The following is a 22,104-nucleotide window of genomic DNA, read 5'->3' on the forward strand; positions in this document are numbered from 1 at the left end:
ACGATTTAACGAATTGTTATCATTTAAAAGAAAAAAGTGTATATTTAGGACTAGCCTTGATGCGTTGCCGATCGAAGTAGAAAGTCCCTAATATGTCGAGGTAGAAACGATAAATCAAAATTCTTTCTAGACCAGCTGCTAAACATCAGAGGATCCCATCGATCGCATGTAACCGGCATTATATCGTAGCTTCCTCATCGTCAGGCCCGTTTAAATGGATTTAAACTGGAAGGAGATGATCCATTGGAAGAGGGAGGCTCTTTGTCGTCCATTTTAAGGGCCTACTGAAAGAAGGAAGAAATGTTAGCAAAAAGGATCTCTCTCTCTCTCTCTCTCTCTCTCTCTCTCTTATATATAGAAGGCGTGTTTCCTGCTTCTTCTCTCTCCCCTCCTTTTTAGTAAATTTTCCTTCAATGGCATTCATCAAATTTGTCCTCGACTTTTGGATAAAGCAAAATATAAAAGATAAGATAAAAAGGAAGTTGAAATCGATCTGAACTTTATACTGATCTCAGGATCGTCTTAATGCGTTCTTCTATATGTTCCTTGTTTTATCACATTTAAGGGACAATTTGGTGAGTTCGTTGTAAAGGTCTAGGCCAAGAAAATAAAAGGGAATATTCGTTTACCCTTGGCAGAAACGAGCAAAGGGCCCTTTTAGAATCGGTCTCACGAGTGAGCACACCCCCGAAACGTCAGAGGCTAATTGATATAAACGCATGGCGTAATATACTTGTCATATAGGCGAGACCCTTTGCTCCACACTAGTACCATGAGCTAAAGCAAACGGGTGTGAGAGAAAGAGAGAGATGGGAGGGTTCTAAGGCCTAAGCCAGGATTACGTTAGTCGATATTAGACTCGGCGGTCTAATGTTGGACGATCGTCATTACCATGTGAAAGACGACCTACAAGACACTGCAAACGAGCTTTTACGCAATTTATTTCTCAATCTAGTCTCTTCTACATACGAGGAAACTATCTAATTCTATCTACGAATATTTCGGAAAATTCATTCAACTTTGTTATGAATTAAATATCTTTAGATTCTCGTCACGTTAACTCTTAAAAACTACCATAGGAAACTATACCAAAAACGAACGAGTACAATCAGAAGATCTTATTATCATATAAAATTAAATGCGAAAGGTAATTTCTGATGCTGATAAGTTATATAAATAGTACAAAAAATCAGTATCATCGATGATCAAATCGTCAAATTTTTTAACGATATTAAAACAAATCTAGATGGGATGAAATTTCACTCGTGATAGTCTTTGAGGGTTCTACGGTCATCGAAATTGTACTAAGTCATTTGAAATAATGGCTAGAAAGGTATGGTGCCGGATAGAAAGGTTTAAAGAGGGTTCGTGCCGCTACTAAATCAGATGTATCCTTCACGATTAGGCTCTATATAGAAGAAAATTAGAAAAATTATGAAAACTGTTAGATAATATATCTAGTTGCAAATTTCAACGTTTTCAATCACAATGTTACTAATAAACGTATTATTGCTAAAATAATTTTCTGTATATAAACGTTGTCTTAGCTCGATTCATGATGAAATCCTTAGCAGGGTGCACCCTTCGATGCCCCATAAACGTATTCATGGCTCTATAGAACACGAGTTCGCTTTTCTCCGAGGGTTCCAAACTAACGTCATGAAATCAATGCTGTCGATATGAAGGCAGCCTGCCTAATAAAGATTGATGAGCTTTAATTAAACGTTCGATAAAAACGATACGTGGCCAAGACGAAATCAAAATGGGACAATGGACGATCAACTGGCCATTTAAAAGCGAATGTTACCATCAATCGATTACGATGAGTCAGTATGACAATCCAATTGTTTCAGTCAAATATTCGTTTTTGAATGGACGAGCTTTTTGAAAGTGTTCGAGACGATTTAATAGTTTCATCTCGTCTTTATCAAAATACGTACTCTGTTTCGAATGAAGAAGCTTCTTGAAATAGTTCCAGACCACCTGGTTGTTCTTGGAATCCCATAAATTAGAATTTGTCAGCGTTCCTTTGGCTCGTTCTAACAAATTTTCTGAATTTCACGCCTATTACTATTGTCAATGAGCAGATGTCATCTAACAAAAGGATCCAAGAGTGTATACCTTTTCACAAGTTTACACAAAAAACCTTCGACTCTATTCCTTCTCTTTTAGTTTTTTTCATAGTTAAACGGAACTTTCTAATCGGCGATGATGATCCTTATTAACGCCAAAATACTTTCCTGTTTTACTAGATATCTGCCGAACTTGTTAGCCTTTAAAAGCCAAACTTATTTCTATAGAAACGGTTAAGGCGTCAGTGCGTGAAATCACGTTTCAGCAAAATATTTGTATCCGTCGTTCATTCGGTAGCTATTGTAGTTGGTCATGGGGTAATGGGATAGCGAACTAAACTCTAGAATGGTCTGTGGTCACGAAATTTTTCTATGAATGAAAGCTACGCCCCAAACGGTAGCCCACCCAAATCGCTTAAATGTCTTTCAATAGCTTCGATATTTTTCAATATCTATTGGGATGCACAATGTACTGTACATACAGATCGATCAGTATTGTGATTCCCATATCTAAAAAAAAGAATATAAATTGTATAAAATCAGAAGAGGAAAATAGAAAGAAAGAAAGAAAGATGAGAAAGATGAAAGAGACATTGACTAGAGATAACAAAAGACGCATGATCCTCCTGAGACTTAGGAAGAAGTGAGGAGAGAACAGCTAATAAGGCGTATCAGTTACCAAGGAGACGTGATCTCCTTAACGGCAAAGAAGAATGGCGGACGAAAGTATAAGAAGAGGAACCCGAAGGAGACTTCGGAGGGCTGGAAAACTCATAAGTTTCAATTTACTCTGGGATCAACGTTCACCGACGGACTTTACGACGTAAAACTCGAGCTCCATATATTGATTTTCACCTTCCTGAAAAGAAAAAAAAAACTTACATTTATAGTGTGTGTCTGTGTGCGTGCAACATTTTCATTATTTATGGTACGAGCACATACTTTCAATGGTTCACACTGCAACAGGGAAGGTGGATTTCTAAATTTGAAATCAGCCTGAGAAACGTGAATCCAGAAATTGGGTCAAGTGCTAAGAAGATATAGAATGTTGTAATACGTTTATGGCCCAGTCTAATTCGTGCAGGTCACTCAGCCAAATTTCAGGAACACGAGTTGCAGGCAGACTCGTCCGATCGTTTCATCTCGGATATTATTATGTACGTAAAGTACAGTAGTACGATCACAATTTCAACAAATTATACCAACTGTATGCTATATACTTTAGTCGAATTAGTAGGATCCACATACGTCTGGCTTATTAAACATAACTAATATTTGACTCAGATTTTATTTTTACAATAACCATTCATATATATATATATATAGTAATCTCTCCCTGTCTTTGCTATCAGTCAAATAAAAAGAGCGGACACGTAGCTAGTAAGAGATCTTATTGTTAGCAATCCTCTAGCATTACCACCTGTGTCTCGATCATTCTCACGAGGGCTTAAAGGTCTCGACCTCTCGCGAGCATTAAAACGACACGGTCGTGCATACTCTAAACGTGTGTCATGGCAAAGGCTCGTTGATGGGTGCCGATCGTCATCGTATCCGTACTGTTCTCTCTCATCTCTCCCTCTCTCTTTCTCTCTGGCCGTGGCCGAATTGAAAATAAATGCGACGCGTCTCTCTGTATATCTGTATCGCCAGGTCTGACCGGTATACACAAGACACTGTTAAAATAGCCTCGCATTTAGAACACCCGGTACATACATACTTATAGCGTGCGAAGAGGTCGACCGATCAAAAGTGCCAAATTGAAAAAGATCACCTTTCTTCCGTCCTCTTTTTCCTTTTTTTTTTTTTAATTATTCAAATTGATTCTTTTGCAATAAATGAAAGTATGGCGCTGAAAGAAAGACCAAACTTTATATACGTGAAACTGCTGAATAAATTCGATAAGGTTTTAAACAATTTCATGTAGGATCAAGAGACTACCTGATAAATAGATCTATTCATACTGATTATAAGTTACGATTGAAACGGACATGATAGGAAAATTATAAATTGTAGGCGATTCAAATTTCTCGATATCTAAACAAATCAAAGTTATATATAAGATCAAGAATCTGCCTGATAAATAAATCTATTTACTCCTGATAGTAACAATTTAAAAACTGTACTGTAAACCTCAGTTCATGTAGAATCAAAAATCTTACTTGTAAATAAATCTACTTTGCATCGTAAGTTTGTAAACTTGACATAATTAAAATTTCTCAATGTCTAAACACAAATCTCTAATTCTGTATCAAACGAATTCATATACGATCATCACGAGTGTTTTTTCACATAAATAGATCTATGTATTGACCATCGAATCACAATTTAAATTCACCGATCGAATAATCGTCTCGACTCGTCGTGCTATTTTTAATAGACATTTATAGGTAGTATAGCAAACAAGTAAGATTGATGATTCGCTTGCTATAAAAATACGAAATAAACCTGTGTCTATATGTGCGCTTGTGAGACGAGTCGTGTCTTTCTGCCATCATTTTTTTTCCTGGCAATCTTGAATAATTCTTCAAGGCGCATCGTCAAAGTGCATCGTCGGTTTTAGAAAGAAGCAGAGATATTGCTCTAACAGGACTAACGCGCTAGTTTTCACGTACCACAAGCATACGGGTCAACGAAAATAGACTCCTACGAGAGTAGGAAGAAACATATCTAACATTTTGCTGCTTTTCCTAAATGCAGATGGCAAAATTATAACGTCACAAGCAACCGTCGTATCCTGAAATGAAAAGACTTCGATTAAATTCATATTAAAAAAGCTCAACATAACTTAAACATCCGACACGAATCTTATGAGCCAACTTGGAATAAAATAGAAGCTTTCGATAAAACTCGTTAAAAACTCAGCATAACTTGACTATATCTACTAGAAATCTGTGAATCAGTTCCAAGTAAAAAGCTTCAATGAAATTCATATTAAGAACCGAAAAAGACTGTGAAATATTGATTAGGAATCTATGAGTCAATTCGAAAGAAGGTAAAACATAGAAAATAGAAGACGAAGAGGAAAGAAGGAAAGAAGGAAGGAAGTAATCTGCAAAATACCCTAAGAAGGGGAGGAGAGAGTACAGCTCAGTATGTAAATGGAAGGCGAATACTTTGAATCTCGTGGTAAGATCGACCAATCAGGAAACGTTGGCGGGGGATGTGCCATAAATGTCGCGCGGAGAATCGCGAAAGCTTGCCGACAGGTCGGCGCCACTGTACCGACGTTCGGTATACTAGTCTACATTTTTGGCGGCAGCCGTCCAGTGTAAGGTCCGATCCCCGAACCGAACGGTCATCCGAACTACTTAGGTAAAAGCTTTCTTTCATCGATCATTCGTGAAAACTAAAATAAAAAAGAAAAAAAGTTTTACGTTTTCGAACAATTGCGAGTTCCATTCGAGTTAATCAAAATAATAATAATAATAATAATAAGCAATAATAATAGGGATACACCCCTTTTATCGAAAAGGGTGCATTAAAAAAGTAAAACGAATTGCAAAAAAATATATAAAAAACGAAATTAGCGCCATCGCGAGTGTACTCGTTTGACCGAAGGCTTACTTGGAGTTAAAGAAATGCTGAAGAAGCCAACTCGAGAGAGAGAACATATTTCCCATCGAGATATTAAACCAAGGACAATTTTAATGGGAGTTGTACTTGACCGTTTGCCTGGCCCTATTTTTATTCTGTTAAGATTTTAGTAGGAAATCGTACTTCCACTAATCCTCCATATTCGTAACACTACCACCTCTCAGCCGTTGATCCGTACTCTCTCGTTTTTTTCATGTCACATTATCGTTTAGTTATTTTTATAAATGTGTGTATCACGAAGCTTGAAATAAATGCTAACAGATTATTAATCCTAATACGCTCTAATCACGCATACGTAATCTCTTCGACGATTGGGTGTTCTTAGAAGCAAAGCTAAAAATTATATTGAATTTTGTGCGAGAGCACAGTGGCCTCGAATTTGTAACACCTAATCGTCGAAGAGACATTGGCCAAGCATAACCCTAATAATAAATCTAATAAGATACTTCGATATATAAATCTCTGGCTATTAGTGGCTGGTCTATGGACGTCATTCGATGATAAACGAAACGTCGAAAGCATCGTGTTTCACTCTCCGAGTGTTTACGAATTCCAATAGTCCAATACCGGAAACGACGTCCATTTATACCTGGGTTATAAATTAACCTGATCAGGTTCGCGAAAGATGTTAAGACGGTCATCCTGAAATGATAATGTATCGCTTACGTCGCGTAAAGATACGCTTGCATCTTATCGTAAAGATCGTATACAACCGTAACAGTTATGATACTTTTTCTTCTTCTACTTCTTCTAGCAGATTGTTTATAATAATTGGCAAGGCTTTGTTTAACTTCTTACATAATGCAAGACTGCGTATTTATAACGTCGGCCGAGAATAGAATTTAGGCGGACCGAGTGACGCCAAATCCAAGACGTCTTTTATAGTCCCCTCTACGTTTCTTCTATCAAAATGTAAAATCATTTTTAATTCCGTTACCGATCAATCTAATTATTTCGTTCTCCCAGATGAACTCGACCTACGCAAGAAGAAAATTTCATTATTTTAAAGGAAGCTAATCTCTTACGTCGATTAGATTCATTCATAAAATTCCTGAAACATTAGGCACGTAACATACTTCGCATAACCGTCGCATAATCGTCGAGGCTTTGTCAAATGTTATGCAAGTTGGCCAGAGTCTTCCTGGCCAAGCATTATGGGCCAAGAACTTTGGTAAACTAGTATGCACAAGTAAGGTGTGTTGATTCAGCCTGACAATCGTCGGATTAGGCACGTGCTTACGACTTTGTACGAGAGATGCCAAAACTTTAGATTATGCGATTCTTTCGAACGTATCACGTTCCTTCCGCAAATGACGCAATGACGCATCAAACGGGAACGCAATAGTTTCGTACGTTCGATACTTCAATGCTAAAAAGTAAGACACAGATCAAAAGATATTTCAGTTTTCTAGGAGTTATGCCCTAGATGATTTGCTTTGGGTATATTTTTAGAAATCATTTTTTAAATCGCATCTTTATTTTAGTAGAAATCGCCAGATAGGATGATGAATCTGTACAAATATTTCTGGATTAACGCTTTTCTAATTAAATCCTTTCTAATGGAACACTTTGCATATACTTATCTTTTCCGATACTTTCAAGGCGGCCACTTTAAATTTGAATCCAACTTGATCGAATATCTTCATGATTTTCAGTATTATTTGCATAAAAAAATTCGAGTCTCTTTTTATTATTGAAACTGGCCAATAAGAATTCGCGAAAATCGGTCAAAGTCAGTCGAAGACTCGTCGAGTATGCTACTTACTCCTCCCCGGATTCTTACTTCCACCTGTTTTCAACTAAAAACGGACTGGGGCCCGGGCAGACTAAATATAACGACTACGACGAATGAATCCAGGACTCTTGCGTCACAACTCGTTGTTCGTAGGCGCGAGCTTTTCGCCATTGGATTATCGAAGATCGTTTCACATTTTTATTTTATCTCTACAAAAGAATTTAGTATAATATAACATGAGAGAGAGAGAGAGGGGTTTACCGATAATATGAAGAAAAAATAACGATTCCTTCATTTGTATGAAGGATTAGTGAAAGTTTAGAAACGTTTACCTTGACCTTCTTTGTTGGATTAGATTGTATTCGACTTATTATTAGGTTATGTCTTTTTAATTGTCCGTTCTATTCAACGTCTTTTTCAAAAATGCTAATAGCCGTTAGAAATTTACCAGGTAGTGCCACCTGTGTGATTATCCTGAAACTATTTAAAACGACAACGTTAAAACGTAGGGAAAGTAGAGAACGTTATTGATACATTATTACCGACAGTCACTGATCATTTTTCTAATTACTAAATAATATATATATTTGAATATTAATTAGAATTACAAGTAATAGTAAACTGTTAATCGCTATGGAAAGATGTAAAAAGAAATATAATGTGAAAGTGGCACGAAGTGACACGGTTATATGTGAAATCAAAGATACGTAATAAGATCAAGTTTTGAAAGGCTAAATTTTACTTCCCTCGTCATCGTCCATAATACTTTTTTCCACCTTAAAATACGCGCATATAGTTGAAAGCGTGCAAACGATCGAGGCCGAGTATGAAGTTAGTCTCGCTAAAATTAGCGAGAGAGAGGAACGTTGCGTCAACAAAAAGAAAAGACGATGCTACTGTTTGTGTCGCTTGCTTTGATTGGCCAATCCAAAAACACGCGACTGCCAATCGGAACGAGCCTTATAAAAAAAGCAAACTAATAAATTTTCATTTACCAACGAGAATACAAATAAATATTTTTTGTTTGTTTCATCTCTTCTATTAATATTGCTAATTAAAGCGAATGGTTTAACAAAATTGTCTCTTTTGATATTTTATCTGATACACATTCAAGGTTCGCGCTTTGATCCGTCTCGATAAATTTCTTAAGAAAATGTTCTTTATTTTCTCTGGAAAATTCCCTACGCACATTACATTAGTCTCGATTTAACTGATGACAGAAATAAACAAGAGAAAAGAGGCAGAGTTTCGATTTAATAAACGAAAGAACGTGTCGATCGGAATGCTATATCACCCGCACCTATAGTGCTTAGAGGAAGGAAAGACATCTTTAGCGTGGCAAGGTTAAAGAAACATATGCTTCGGCCCAGTGAAGGCGGATTTAAATTTAGCTTGTGCTTATGCAATAGAGAGAGAGAGAGTTTAAATAAGAAAATTATGGAGGTTACGTAGGGTATCAAAAAATTCGACCACCTCACAAGCATTCCCAAGTTTTTCTCTTTTTTCTTTTCATTCATTTTGATATCAACGATAACGACAGCGAATTATGAAACGTGCGTTCCTATCGGTAAAAAAACCGATTTACATGATTATGTAAAAAATACGCGAATGTAATTATATATATATATATTTAAATTGAATCTAAATTTCGTGCTTTTTTGTTTATATTAGCGAACGAGCGTGATTAGCGACCGAATAAAGCAGCAAAATGGATGCGCGATTCAGGAGCAATCTCGATATGATCGGGCGCAACGAGCCAATCACGAGAAAAGCGAAATTCTGGCAAAGTTACGTTCGGGCTCTGAAAGGTAAAAAAGAAACTTTATCAACTAACCTAATTTTTTCTTCTTTCGCATACTATTTCAAATATTTGGTTTTCTTTTGTCTTATAATGCAGGTACCGACGATATCAGAGCTCCGGAACATACGCACAGACCACGCAGTATTTTCCGCACTGACTATCCTGAATTGCATACCACCTCACCCACTTGGCCATTTGGAAAGTCGATTTTTGAAAATCCTATTCATGCGGCTGATCGTATCAACACCCCTGGATACAGGTATGTATTGCATAATGTCAATAAAAACATTTCTACTTTATCATATCGATTGAACAGAAAGAATGTCGGTAACGTCGGTAAGTTTGTACATACTATGACGATAAAATAATTGCTCTACTTTATCGATAAATACACTTTATCGATAAATACACTTTGTCGATAAAATCATTTCTTACTTTGTCACTTTATCGATAAATATACTTTGTCGATAAAATCATTTCTCCATCAAAATCATTTCAGACTTTGTCTAATAGAGATATAAATACAAAAAAAATTTTTCCACGAATTTCACAAATTTTCTCAAGCATTTTCCCGAAAGAAAGAAAAAGAAAAACAAGCGATGTGGATCGACATATTTCTGTTAAGGTATATGCCCGTTCACCGTGAGATCTACGGTTACTCGCCAAGGCAAATCTACCCTCATCAGTACAAACCCGTAGAACGCTTCACCCCTGGTACGTACTAAAGAACTCTGAGAAAAAGTCCGAAAAAAAGAGAATGAACGACGTCTGAAAGAATTCGAAGCGCGAAACGAAACGATATATACATACATACATATATATATACACACATATATATATGTATATATATATATTTCTCTTATGTTGTATATACACACATAACCATTTATATTATGTATAAATGACGAACTCGAAAAAAGAGAATAACCAGCGATAAAAAAAAGAGAACGCGATAGACAAATCAACTGCGAAGATTCGTTTTCAAACGATTATTCGACAGATTATATAATATATAAGAAAGAGATGTAATCGCGAATTCTCGGTTGCTTTTGGCCTTCTATGTTATACATTCTTTCAGAATAATTAAAAAATCATTCAATTAGAAGCCAAAAGTTTCGATAAGATTTAGAGAAATCTCAAAAAGATAGATGAATCATCATCGCATGCATCAGTCAACCCATCTCTCTCGACGTATCAACAATGCTTCGACGTCTCGACGTATTTAAAAAAAAGAAAAAAAAGAGATTAAAACAAAAAAAAAAACAAATTCACAACGCACAAAAAAGGGCAACTACATCCATGTTTTTTCTTAATACTTCGAATTTCCACGTGAGAAAGAAATTAACTGTAAAAACCGCATATTTATTAATAATCGTCTTTTACCTCCACATATCTCGTATACCATACATATAATTCACTAATTATCTTATTTGTACCTATATATATATAAATAATATATAAATATATGTGTTACATATGTATGTGTTTAAAGTGTATGCATATACACGGGTGTACACGACATAAGATCATCGTCCTTTATGTGTATACACTTCGTATAAGTACTAAAAAATACATACATATATCGATTGTTTAAAGTATGATCGTTTGTCATCGCGACGATTCGTGTCCCTTCGTCATCCTACCAAAGATATGATTCACCAGGATTAAGATCGAGAAACAAAAAAGGGACTGTCACAAGAAAAATGAAAGAAAATTCAACAAAATCATATATCAATAGATCATCTTCATCGTTCCTGAACATCATCCATCTGTGTATCGTGCTATTGCTAAAAAATGAAAAAGAGAAAGAGATAGAGAGATAAAGAGAGAGATATATATATTTAAAAAGAGAGAGAGAGGGAGAGAGAGAGAGAGAGAGAGAGAGAGAGAGAGAGAGAGAAATAGAAAGAGTAAGAGAAAGAAAAAGTTACAAAAAAAAAGAAAGAATTCTCTCTGATTTTACTTTCTTTCCAGGATCTAGGCCAAACATGTGGCACTTACTGAATCGCATCAACGATTTGAGTGATCTTAGGCGTCAGCAAATCTCTCGAAAATGGGAGAGAAGGGCAGAAATAGCGATTACTTATCGGTCACGACGCAGTCACTGTATTAGAAATACACTCGCGCGCAACTAACCACCACCTCGTGATTTGTTGATTTATATATTTATTTATTTATTATTTTCTGCTCGTTTTTTATTGTCTTCGTTCCCATTTTTAGGTAATATTCTATGTAATGTTTCTACGTTCTATTCATCGAGAATAACTTACCGATAATTAATTAATTAATCGATTGATTAGTGAAATAGAAAAGTTTTCTTTGAGAGAGAATTTTTCGAGATTTATATGTCTTTGTATGTGTGCGTATATTCAAAGTAAATTGTTAACTATTGCAGCCGAGGTGGAAGTCTTCGCTTAAATGTCTTATGACGTGCGTCGTAATCTCTCTAGGATGTATAAACGATTAGTACGAGAGGAAGATACAAATAAAAAGAAAAAAAGAAAAGAAAATAGAAATGAAGAAAAACAGATGGACGATGGACGCATGGAAATAAAAAAAAAAAAGAAACCAAAATCAAATCGAAGCTCGGAAACGAATAATTTTTCGAGCGAAGGGAATGCGATAGTCGCGAATCGAACAAAAAAAAAAAAAGAAGAGATTTACACGATCTGCGGAGATATTTATTTAATTTAATAAACGAACAATCAATAGAAAAGCCATACTTGAAAAAGCTGGAAATTTCAGCTGAGAATGTTATTACAATCGTTTGCTTCTCGTCCGATTCTTTCTTTCATTAATAATTTTACTATATTTGTTTTTTAACCCTCTATAAATTCTGTTTATGTTTATATTTTAAAAACTAATTATTATAAATATATAACTCTCTTATATGTATATAATATATTAAATATACTTTTCATGTGGTATAAAAGTAATTTTAAAAAAGTAATATAAATTATACTAATAAGGTAATACAGAGAGACTAGTTGACGTCGGTAAGCGTGTATATACTTTGTCGATAAAATCAATTTCATACTTTATCGAGAATCGTGATAACAAAAAACTGTAGAAAGCAGTCGGTAATTGTGTACATACTTTACCGATAAAATCAATTTTCTGCCTTACCGTTTCGCATATGTACTGTATATAATTTATATTAATTTTTTTTATATAAATCAATAATGAATTTTGAAAAGAAATAGTACTATTATAGAGGGTTAATAATTTTTTCTTTTATGTTATTATTATATCTGTATCCTATTGTTATTAATTTTTTAATTGAATTGTACGACGAGAGAGAATTCAAAACGCGCTTAGAAAAAAAGAAAAACGGAGAAGTCAATTGCATATTCTCATTTAATACTTTGCTCTAATCGGTAACGATAATAATAATACATGCACGCGTATAAAACAGTTATGTTTACTAACAAACGGCAAATTAACGAACTTAATTAATTCATTGATCAACTGGAAGCAGAAATTTCTGTCTTTTTCAGGAAACGGCATGTACTTTCTTTCCGTTTTACCTATTCTCTCGATGACCCATTTATATATAATCCAAAAATACCTAGTATAATCTCCTATTTTTTATTTTTGTTATATCTCCTCATAAAAAAAATTGTTGCAAAATAATTAACTGCCGCTATCAGCGACGATCATAATCGATAAGATCGATATAAGATCGATAAAAAAACATTTTCATACACTTAAACACCTCACATTAACAACTACACGAATTACAATTCATTTTCAAACATTCTAAGCAGTCATGGGCAATGATATTATAATTATCATTTATAAATTACTACAAAACTGAGATTTAGATTCTATGAAAACGTAAAAAAGATTGCTCATGTCTAACTACACTCGATTATTTTATAGTAACATGCTATAAAATAAAAAAAAAAAAGCTTAACGAAATAGATACAGATTACTTATTCCTGATTTTATTATAATAACGCTTAGACACATATTTAGACACATACACATAGAATAAAAAAGAATGATGCAATTATTTTTTGTTAATAAAAAAAAAATATGTAAACATTCCGTTCGACGCAACTCACTCAACCAAAATTTGAGATTTAAATTCGATAATCTTTTTTTTCACGAACGCAACGTAGCGAATGATTTTTGAAAAACGTTACTTTTTTTTGGATACGTGACCATCGCCGCTTTTTTCTCGTCACCTCTCAATCAGAGGACGACGTTTTTTTGAAGCAGCTTTTTTCCACCAGGTTAGTATGCTTTTTTCACCTTACGTGACGTATTTTTAGCGAGAAACGCTCACACTTTTTACTCTGATCAAATCATTGATCAGAATTATAAAAAGCTAGATTATAGGCACGGCTTATAAGATTTTTTCTAACGCTACGTCAAAATATAACTAAGCACGTTTATACGACACACTATTAATCCCACACTCTTATATGTTATTCGATTAAATAATAAATAATACATATCGAAATTTTCTAAGATTTCTTTTTCATTAGAAATTTCGATATTAATCCGATGAGACTTATAGAAATAACGTTGCAAATTTTTCTATCATTTCTCAGTATTTTCTTTCTACTGAGAATTTCTAATATTTATCATCTATTAATAAAAAAACTTCTATTGGATTACTAAATTCGAATATTTCTATTCGAATTGGAAATAAAATAAAAATCAGAATACACAACTAGAAAATATTGACATTACTTATTGATAAATTTCTGATAAATAAATTTCAAGTTGGGTCGCGAGATGCCAAAGAATTTGTTGCTGCATGATTTTTCTTTTAGCTATCGTAGAACACCTTTTTGCAAATTGTTAGAATCACGGCTTTGTAAAACTAACTTGATTAAGCGCATCGGCATGTTAAATTGCACGCAAAAGCCTACGATGCTTCATCGTTCGTAACTTTTTACCGATCGTGAGAGAAACGATTTTGGAATTAGTTAAATACATAATAAAAAAATATAAAAAAAAATGTATTTTCAAAAGATCGGTATATGTATAAAAAAAAAGAAATAATAAAAAAAGATATACGAAATATATCGTTGGAGTGAAAAGGTAGCGCCGAAACGCTTATTCGATAGCGTTAAACGTATTAAATTTATTGGAAAATTCTGTCCCCGTTTTTTACTTATTTAAGGATAATTTTGAATAAAAAAATGTAATGAAAGATAAAGAAATAATAATAAAGCTTGAAAGTAATAGTTACACATTCTCTCTCTCTGAAAATGGGACACAACTTTTCGATAGATCTAATATGATAATGCGTAAGATAAAATAGAGCATCGAATATAAATGTTAATATTTAATAAAACAAAGTCTTGACGCTAATGACTTTTCTTCATCGTTCAAACGAAAGAAGCATAAAAATTCTTTTCTACAATTTTGGCGTCAGTAGTTTTTAGTGTTGCTATGTGAGAATTGGTGTTTTCTTACTAGGAATGTTAATTCGAATTATATAGTTTTCAATGTAGGTCTATTAATATATCAGGAAAAATATCTAATTCAGAAAATGAAAGATTGACGAATTAGATATTTTTGCGTATAATCGAAAGGAGTTCAAAACAATTCAACAATGTACATACATCCGACATGTACTCCTTTTCATCGCAATAGACCTACTTAATAGATCAAATAAAGACAAGCAATTCGAAGGTTAAAAGAAAGAAAAAAGAAAAACGAAAAAGAACATAATTCACAACTCAAATAATTTTATAGAAAAATTTCGAATTGTTCGTCGTCAGGCAAATCGATCGATCGTGTTTTAACACCTGAATAAACTTGTCCCTGAAGAATATGAATCAAGATTGTTCAGCTGTTAACACGAAATAACTATTGCATTTGATATTCACATACACAAATATAAAAATCTCAATATACAGCGAAACCATTTGACGCCGACAAGGCTTGGACCGATCATCTGAATCGTTTGGCTGACATCGACAGACTTTATCCGAGCAGGTCGCCGTTGCTTGCTCGACACATAAGTCCACCTCTCAGCACGAAGAGACTCTTCGATATTCATGGTAATTTATAACATAATTTCTCATGACGATCAGATTAAGTCAATGCACAGGCTATTTACTACATCTATGTATCTTTGTTTTTTTTTTTTGTTTTCAGGTAACTTGCTAACCGACGATATCTTCCCGAGCTACTCATCATTGCTTCGCAGGAAACCTCTTTTCGATTTGCTCGAACCATCTCCAACAGCTCCGATCAGTGCCTTCACGAGAGATCCTTGGTGGTATCCTAGCTTTGCTCCTTATATTCCAAGCTATGCTCAGTACAGTACTCCGTTTTACCTGAGGGACAGCTACCTTAGTCCAATTAAACGTAGCTTCTTATGGAGCCGACATCCTATCAGACCACTCGGTACGTTTATACTTTATATATCTTCATCGTCAATTTTACACATTTTTTCATTTTTTCTTTCTTTCTTTCATTCATTCTTTTTCTATCTTTTTCTATCTTCTTTCTCTAATACACCTGCGTTTTAAAAGAAGACTCTTTTCTTTATTCATTTTTGGTAATAATTATAAGTGTTGAATTTTGTATTCGGCGAATCGCATCATCGATGTTGACATCATTTTTGACACACATCGAACATGATCATCCTAAGAAGAAATAGTGATTTTTATCGTAATTTTTTTTTTTTTTCGTAAGTATATATACCTCCGCTTCGTGCGGCAAGGTATTGAAAGAAATTAGATTGACGTGTAATCACATTAGAAGGATTTATATTCTACAACCAAACAATATATCTGTCGTTTCAGGAGCATTATACTACTATTATTCGCAGCCAGTTCCAGTATATCACTTTACCAGCCCGTGGTACAATAAACATTAAGAACAAATAAGAAAAAAGAAAAGAAAAACAAAACAAAACAAATGTGAGCGATCAAACGAAAATGACCACAAAGTGTTTTAATCTATTACCATTTCACTCCCAAGTTTTGTCCGTGCGTGTTTTAATTAAACTGAAATTATTACTTTCAAAAAAAAAATAATAAAAAAGCAACAGGAAATCATTAATTACAATGACGATGATGACGATAAAATAATAGTTATACAAATCTAAACTTGCTAACATCGAATAGATATAACTAAACTGCATATGATAATCATCAGATTACACGATCACTCATACCGATCAATAATCGAGATATATCGATTAATATGTTAACAGAGTATATTCATTCGATCATTATATTTACCTTCGTGGCATAATATCAAGAATATGAAAGTGTTCGTAAAAGTCCGATTGTTTCTTTCCATCGTTATCATTTCTAACAGAAACATTAAAAAGTCACGTTTTTGTTTCATTTTCCTCGTATATTTTTTCACACACAAATTTTCGTTCGATTATATCCAACTAATTTTCTTTCATTTCATTCGGACTAAACATAGTTTTAAATTACCTACAGGAAATTAATATAATCCGAGTTCTTCCTTTTAATCCTTAAAAGTTATCTTTAAAAATAATTATGTTCATTTTGTCATAAGAGTGACGTTTCAGTACAATATAAATACGTGAACATTTTTAAGGATTAAAACAAGAATTAGGATAATATTCCCTTCTCGACATTCTATCTCTAAAAACTAAATGCAAGTGTGATTTCTAAAGAAAAGAAATGCAATATAAAAGAAAAATAAGAAAAGGGCGAAGGGCCAACACACGACCTTCACCAATCATCGCGAATTTCTACGTATCGCGATCTCAACGTTCTCTCACCCTTTTGTGTCTTTTGTTTCTGCATATTTATTGTTTTTTTTTATATATGTATATTTTCTTTTACTTTCAATCATTTCCCTTTCTAATAATATCTATTATATACGCATACTCTTTTCTTTTAGCTCACGTCTACTGATAAACTCTCTACGTACAACATATATGTCGCCCCCGCATGGAACGCGTGAATCGAATCTCTCGACGATCGAAGAAGGAAGTGACGTACGCAAAGTGGAAGTGAAAAGAGTATGAAAATTGAAGGAAAAAAACACAAAAAAAACAAAACGAAACGAAAATAACAACGATATCAACAAGGAAAAAGGAAGTACGCTTACGTCTCTGGTATCCTAGAAAAAAAAAACAAAAAAACAAAAATAATAAAATAACACAAGATTCTGTATACCTAGCCAGTGAAAAGAAAACAAAACAAACAAAAATAAGATTAAAACTTGAGATCATGGGAATTTTATTTAATTATTAATATTCTCTCGAAACGCGATTTAAATACATATATTGTATTCCACGTTCGTGCTGTCCGAGAATAAAATAATAATAAACACTGCCAGAAGCTTATTGGAAAAATTCGAACAAAAAGAATTCAACATGTATTTTGTCTGAACGAAAGTCCCTTTGTAAAATTAGGTGAATGAATCGTTTGCAGAAAGAAGATGTGTACAACAATATGCACGTTTATTATTTGAAAGTTGTACATCTTTAGGATGTTTTATATTACTCATAGGGCTATATCTCTATCGAGATTCGATCGATGGCTATCTTTCTGTCTCCTTTTATAATTTGTTTATTCATTAATCGCGTTTTTTACAAATATCCTCTTTCCGATATTTCTTATCATTTTCCTACACAAAATGATTCCATCGACGAATCGCGATTGGCTTGCCCATTTACAAATATAATATATATATATATATTTTCATATATTTATTTATATATATATATGTATACAGACATACACACACACATATATATATATATATAGATAATGATATATGAATCTGGGACAAAAAATGCATATCAAGGGGAATCACAACCACTCCAATATTAATCATTCGTCAAAAAAGAGAAAGAAGGGGGTAGACCACGGGGTCTTGTTTCGTTCATCAAACTTTTTTCAACCATCCAACAACAACAACAACGACCACAACAAATGGTATTATTTTGGAAAAAGCTTTTTAAAACATTGTCGTCATAGTCGTCGTGTCATTACGTTGTCATACTCATGGTTACTTGATCTCCACGAGTGACCGATGAATATCAGAGGAAGAAAAAAGAACATATAAGCGATAGAAGAAAATCTCTGACAAGTTTTATATATGAGCCGATAACTATGAAAGTGCATGCGCGTGCGTGCATTATGTGTACTATGCTTCTTTTCAAGTATTCCCATTTTATTCGCTTCCTTCTTCTTCTTCTTCTCACTCTCGGCTGACCACGCTTCATAGATCAAGTAACTAACTCAAAATGTCAATATATTTATATTTACTTCGTAATAAGCGCTATAATAAAAAAAGAAAAATAATATAGGCGGTGGTATACGTGTTATACCAAGATTAGAAATGCAACTTAAAAAATGCTATTTGTTTCTCTATAATTTAATAATAATGTTTAATAATAATATTAATAATACAAATAATAGTAGCGGTAGAATAGTGTGGCATTCTAATAATATAATAATTCATTATATTGATTTATAATAATTAATTAATTAATTATATTTATTAATTAATTAAATAATAATAATAATAGTAATAATAATAGCAATAATAATAAGAATAATAAGAATAATGGAAGGAATCACGTGAAGAAAGTAGTTACGTCACATAGTAACGAGCATAGCTTCGTTATCGATCGTTTTATTTATATAACATGGCAACTTAGAAATGCGAAGGAATTGAATGTTACGCAACAATATTGTTGCATCTGACATCATTATATAATCTTTTTATGTTATTTTTTTTTTCTGGAAAAAATAAGTATACCCGTTCAAAGATTTTTAACTTCTTTTTGTTTAACCGAAAACAAAATTAAAAGACGAATGTTCTATTATTTTTTATATAAAAATTGCCAATTTTATATGAGAATTAATATCGAGGCCCTCATCTATATTTCTTATATTTATTTATTTATTTATTTATCCATTTAATTTGTATTATTTTATTTGGAAAAAGCTTGTTAACTCTCCTTATTCAAACTTTATCCTCCATTTTAAACCCCCATTTTTTCACATACATATTTTTGCAATGAAAATCACCAATCATGATTATTAGTATGGTTTCTTTTCTTCTTCATCAGAAATGCTTCTATTTCTCTCATCTCTTTTTCTTTATATACTTCCAATTCTTTATATACTTCCAATTCATTCGATTAAAAAATATAAATAATATATATATAATATGTATATGTATATATATTTTTGAACATGCCTCTCAATATGTATATAATCAATATTATCGTAGAGACTGTTAAAATTAAAATCAATCATTATGATATTTAAAAAGAAACGAGAGAAAAATTGGACGAAAAATAAAGAGAAATAAAAAATAAAGAACATGATTGCTACTAAAAACTCTAACTATGTACATTTGCAGCATTCTATGTTATGTAATCAACTGCAATGCTTATAATGAGAATAACAATTATAATGATAATGGGATGATTGTGATCGAAATGATGGTAATAATAATGTTGATGACGATGACGATGGCGATGACGATGATGATGATGATGATGATGATGATGACAATGACGACGATGATGATAACGTTGGACGACGAACAATGATAACAATAAATAATATTAGTGGTAGCAATTAATTAATCGAAAAATCTCTAAATAACGCGGACATTAATCAATCTCGATGCCTCTCGAACTTATACAAGCATGGAAGCAATAAATACTTAAACGAATGTTCCGGACCATTAATACTCGACAAAAATTACTACAGCGATTGCAAAATTACACAGAGGTTGTTAACACAATTTATTTGCAATAACTTTAAATATATATATATATATTTATATATATATATATAAAGAAAATAAAAAATAAATATATGTATATATATTTAAAAAAATACTTAATATATCATTTTATAATGTAATATAATTGGAAAATAACGTAGGAGAAGTTCTCCAATAAATTAATTGAAAACAAACAACAAAGTTATTGCAATAAAGTTGATCTGTCTCTAATATTTCTCTGCGTCATTGTATCTTGGACTATCTTCAATATGGAAAAATGCAAGTTATTTTCAAAGAACGTAGGCGTCGAGTCTCGCCTAGTTCGATGAAAAAAAAAGGGAGAAAAAAGAAATTATCGTATCGTTTGTGAATAGTTACACCGCTTATCTCGTTAAGATGCAATCAACATAAAAAGTAAGAGTAATCTTACGCACACTTTATCTTTTATATTAACGGATTAGGATAGATTAGATCGAGCTCGACGTCTTCATGCTGAAAAACGTGAAAATAAGTCCTTACAAGTTTCTGCGATAAAAATTATCGTCCCGTCGGATCTGTACGACCTTTTTTCGTAAATAGACAAACCTTACCTTTCAGCACTGTCAATAAAGAGAATACTAATTGTTCGTTCGGATCAGAAGGCTGTCATTTCTTTTTCGCAGGATTTCTTTGTGGTGTAGATGGTCTGCCTGCTTGACCGGTATTCATACCACCGTATTGATACTTTGCTTTCTTCTCTGAAGGTTTCAAGATCTACATATGAAAAGAAAATTACGGATTTACTATTTAAGTACTCTCGAACATAGAAATGTGATGATTGTTCTCCTTCTTCTTTTTTTAATAAATGATCGTTACCTGGAAACTGCACATCAAGGTTTCGTCGACGCTCATCATGCCACCAGCATTGTCGAACTCTCCACAATAATTGGGAGCAGAAAAGAGAGTGACTAATTGTCTCTTAGCAAAGAACTCGTAACCATCTTCGACGACTTGATGAGCTCTGCATATTAAATCCATGTCGTGTCGATTTAAAAACTTGGACACGACGTCTGGACCGAAGGTGAACGACACACCTCTGTCGTTTTCACCCCAACCCTGAAATAGTGTAATTCAAAGATACAAAAAGTTCGTTTCACTCTCAAAATAAACAAAGAGTTAGAAATTCGATTCGATTAGATTTATTGTACCTGAACATCTTTGTCAGGATCAGACCAAAGTAGATCGCAAAGAAGACCGGTATCAGGAACGTCGGTGGGTCTCATGATCCTTTTGATTTGCTCCATACTCTGCAAAATTCAAATATAATGATGCAATCCGGTATTACAGAATTATAAGCTACATACGTCTCAAATAAAAAATTTAAAAATAAGATCACCTGAAGATCCGGGCTGAGGCCACCATGACAACAAAAAATCTTCTCGTCGATAATCGCAGCTATTGGTAGACAATTGAAGCAATCGGTAAAAGTCTTCCAAAGCTTTATGTTATATCTCCTTTTGCATTCATCATAAAATCCATATATCCTGTTTATGCTAGCACATTCATGATTCCCGCGCAGCAGGAAGAAATTCTCTGGATATTTGATTTTATAGGCTAGCAAGAGACATATGGTCTCGAGCGACTGCTTTCCACGATCAACGTAATCACCGAGGAACAGGTAGTTAGCCTCGGGTGGGAAGCCACCGTACTCGAAGAGTCGCAACAAATCCGTGTATTGACCATGAATATCACCGCAAATTTTAAGAGGTGCTTCCAATTCCAGTAGTATCGGTTGTTGAAGGAAAATCTCACGGGACTTCAGGCAAAGTCCACGTACTTCTCCCTCCGACATCGTCACTGTCTTCCCCGGTCTGCATCCTCTTACTGTGCTCACATAAATTTCAATAAATTATTCTAATGATCATATTAGTTAATTATTCTCTATTTCAACGAGCCTACGATCAATAGCAGCATCGAGCATACTCTATATTTAATGCATATTTGTTTCTTTCTTCCTCTGTGGTTCGGAGACAGAATACACCCACGTATTGTATACCCTGCTTGTCGTAAAAGGCAACTAATAGGGCTTGAGTGTTGGGGTTGATAATCTAACCTTGTAAAATGTTTTTACGGAAACTTCAAGAAGGAAAGCCAGATTGATTAACAGAGATCACTGCGAATGCGAACTTCTGAAGAAAACTCAGACTTTTTCCATT

General features: G+C 33.5%; 2 protein-coding genes across 9 annotated transcripts in view; one reads left to right on the forward strand and one right to left on the reverse strand.

Annotated features, from left to right (window-relative positions):
* Nucleotides 1-61: 61 nt before the first annotated feature.
* LOC127070802 (serine/threonine-protein phosphatase PP1-beta catalytic subunit) overlaps nt 62-22,104 on the reverse strand; it is a 26,333-nt gene continuing 4,290 nt past the window's right edge. For 2 of the 6 annotated variants that reach the window (XM_051009249.1, XM_051009244.1), the window contains exons 2-6: nt 21,285-21,772; nt 21,097-21,195; nt 20,765-21,004; nt 20,500-20,662; nt 11,596-20,401 (exon numbers count right to left, since the gene is read on the reverse strand). In XM_051009249.1, the coding sequence (XP_050865206.1) occupies nt 20,555-20,662; nt 20,765-21,004; nt 21,097-21,195; nt 21,285-21,772 (935 nt within the window). In that variant the 3' untranslated portion in view covers nt 11,596-20,401; nt 20,500-20,554. Of the gene's footprint in view, nt 285-3,341; nt 3,922-4,517; nt 4,807-5,185; nt 5,419-5,636; nt 6,644-6,742; nt 7,611-7,733; nt 7,882-11,595; nt 20,663-20,764; nt 21,005-21,096; nt 21,196-21,284; nt 21,773-22,104 lie in introns of those variants that run through there. The other 4 variants (XM_051009246.1, XM_051009248.1, XM_051009247.1 and 1 more) reach the window with 4 other exon arrangements.
* LOC127070805 (uncharacterized) lies at nt 5,238-17,395 on the forward strand. Of its 3 annotated transcripts, none has more exons than XM_051009255.1 (8): nt 5,238-5,384; nt 9,073-9,209; nt 9,299-9,461; nt 9,828-9,916; nt 15,082-15,225; nt 15,323-15,574; nt 15,976-16,092; nt 17,057-17,395. In XM_051009255.1, exons 2-7 carry the CDS (start codon nt 9,110-9,112, stop codon nt 16,047-16,049), a joined length of 822 nt encoding a protein of 273 aa, XP_050865212.1. In that variant the 5' UTR covers nt 5,238-5,384; nt 9,073-9,109; the 3' UTR covers nt 16,050-16,092; nt 17,057-17,395. The 3 variants fall into 3 exon arrangements, with proteins under 3 accessions (XP_050865212.1, XP_050865214.1, XP_050865213.1); XM_051009256.1 differs by lacking the exon at nt 5,238-5,384 and adding an exon at nt 8,535-8,954; XM_051009257.1 differs by lacking the exon at nt 15,976-16,092.

The sequence above is a fragment of the Vespula vulgaris genome, chromosome 19 (assembly GCF_905475345.1).
Source record: "Vespula vulgaris chromosome 19, iyVesVulg1.1, whole genome shotgun sequence".
Lineage (NCBI taxonomy): Eukaryota > Metazoa > Arthropoda > Insecta > Hymenoptera > Vespidae > Vespula > Vespula vulgaris.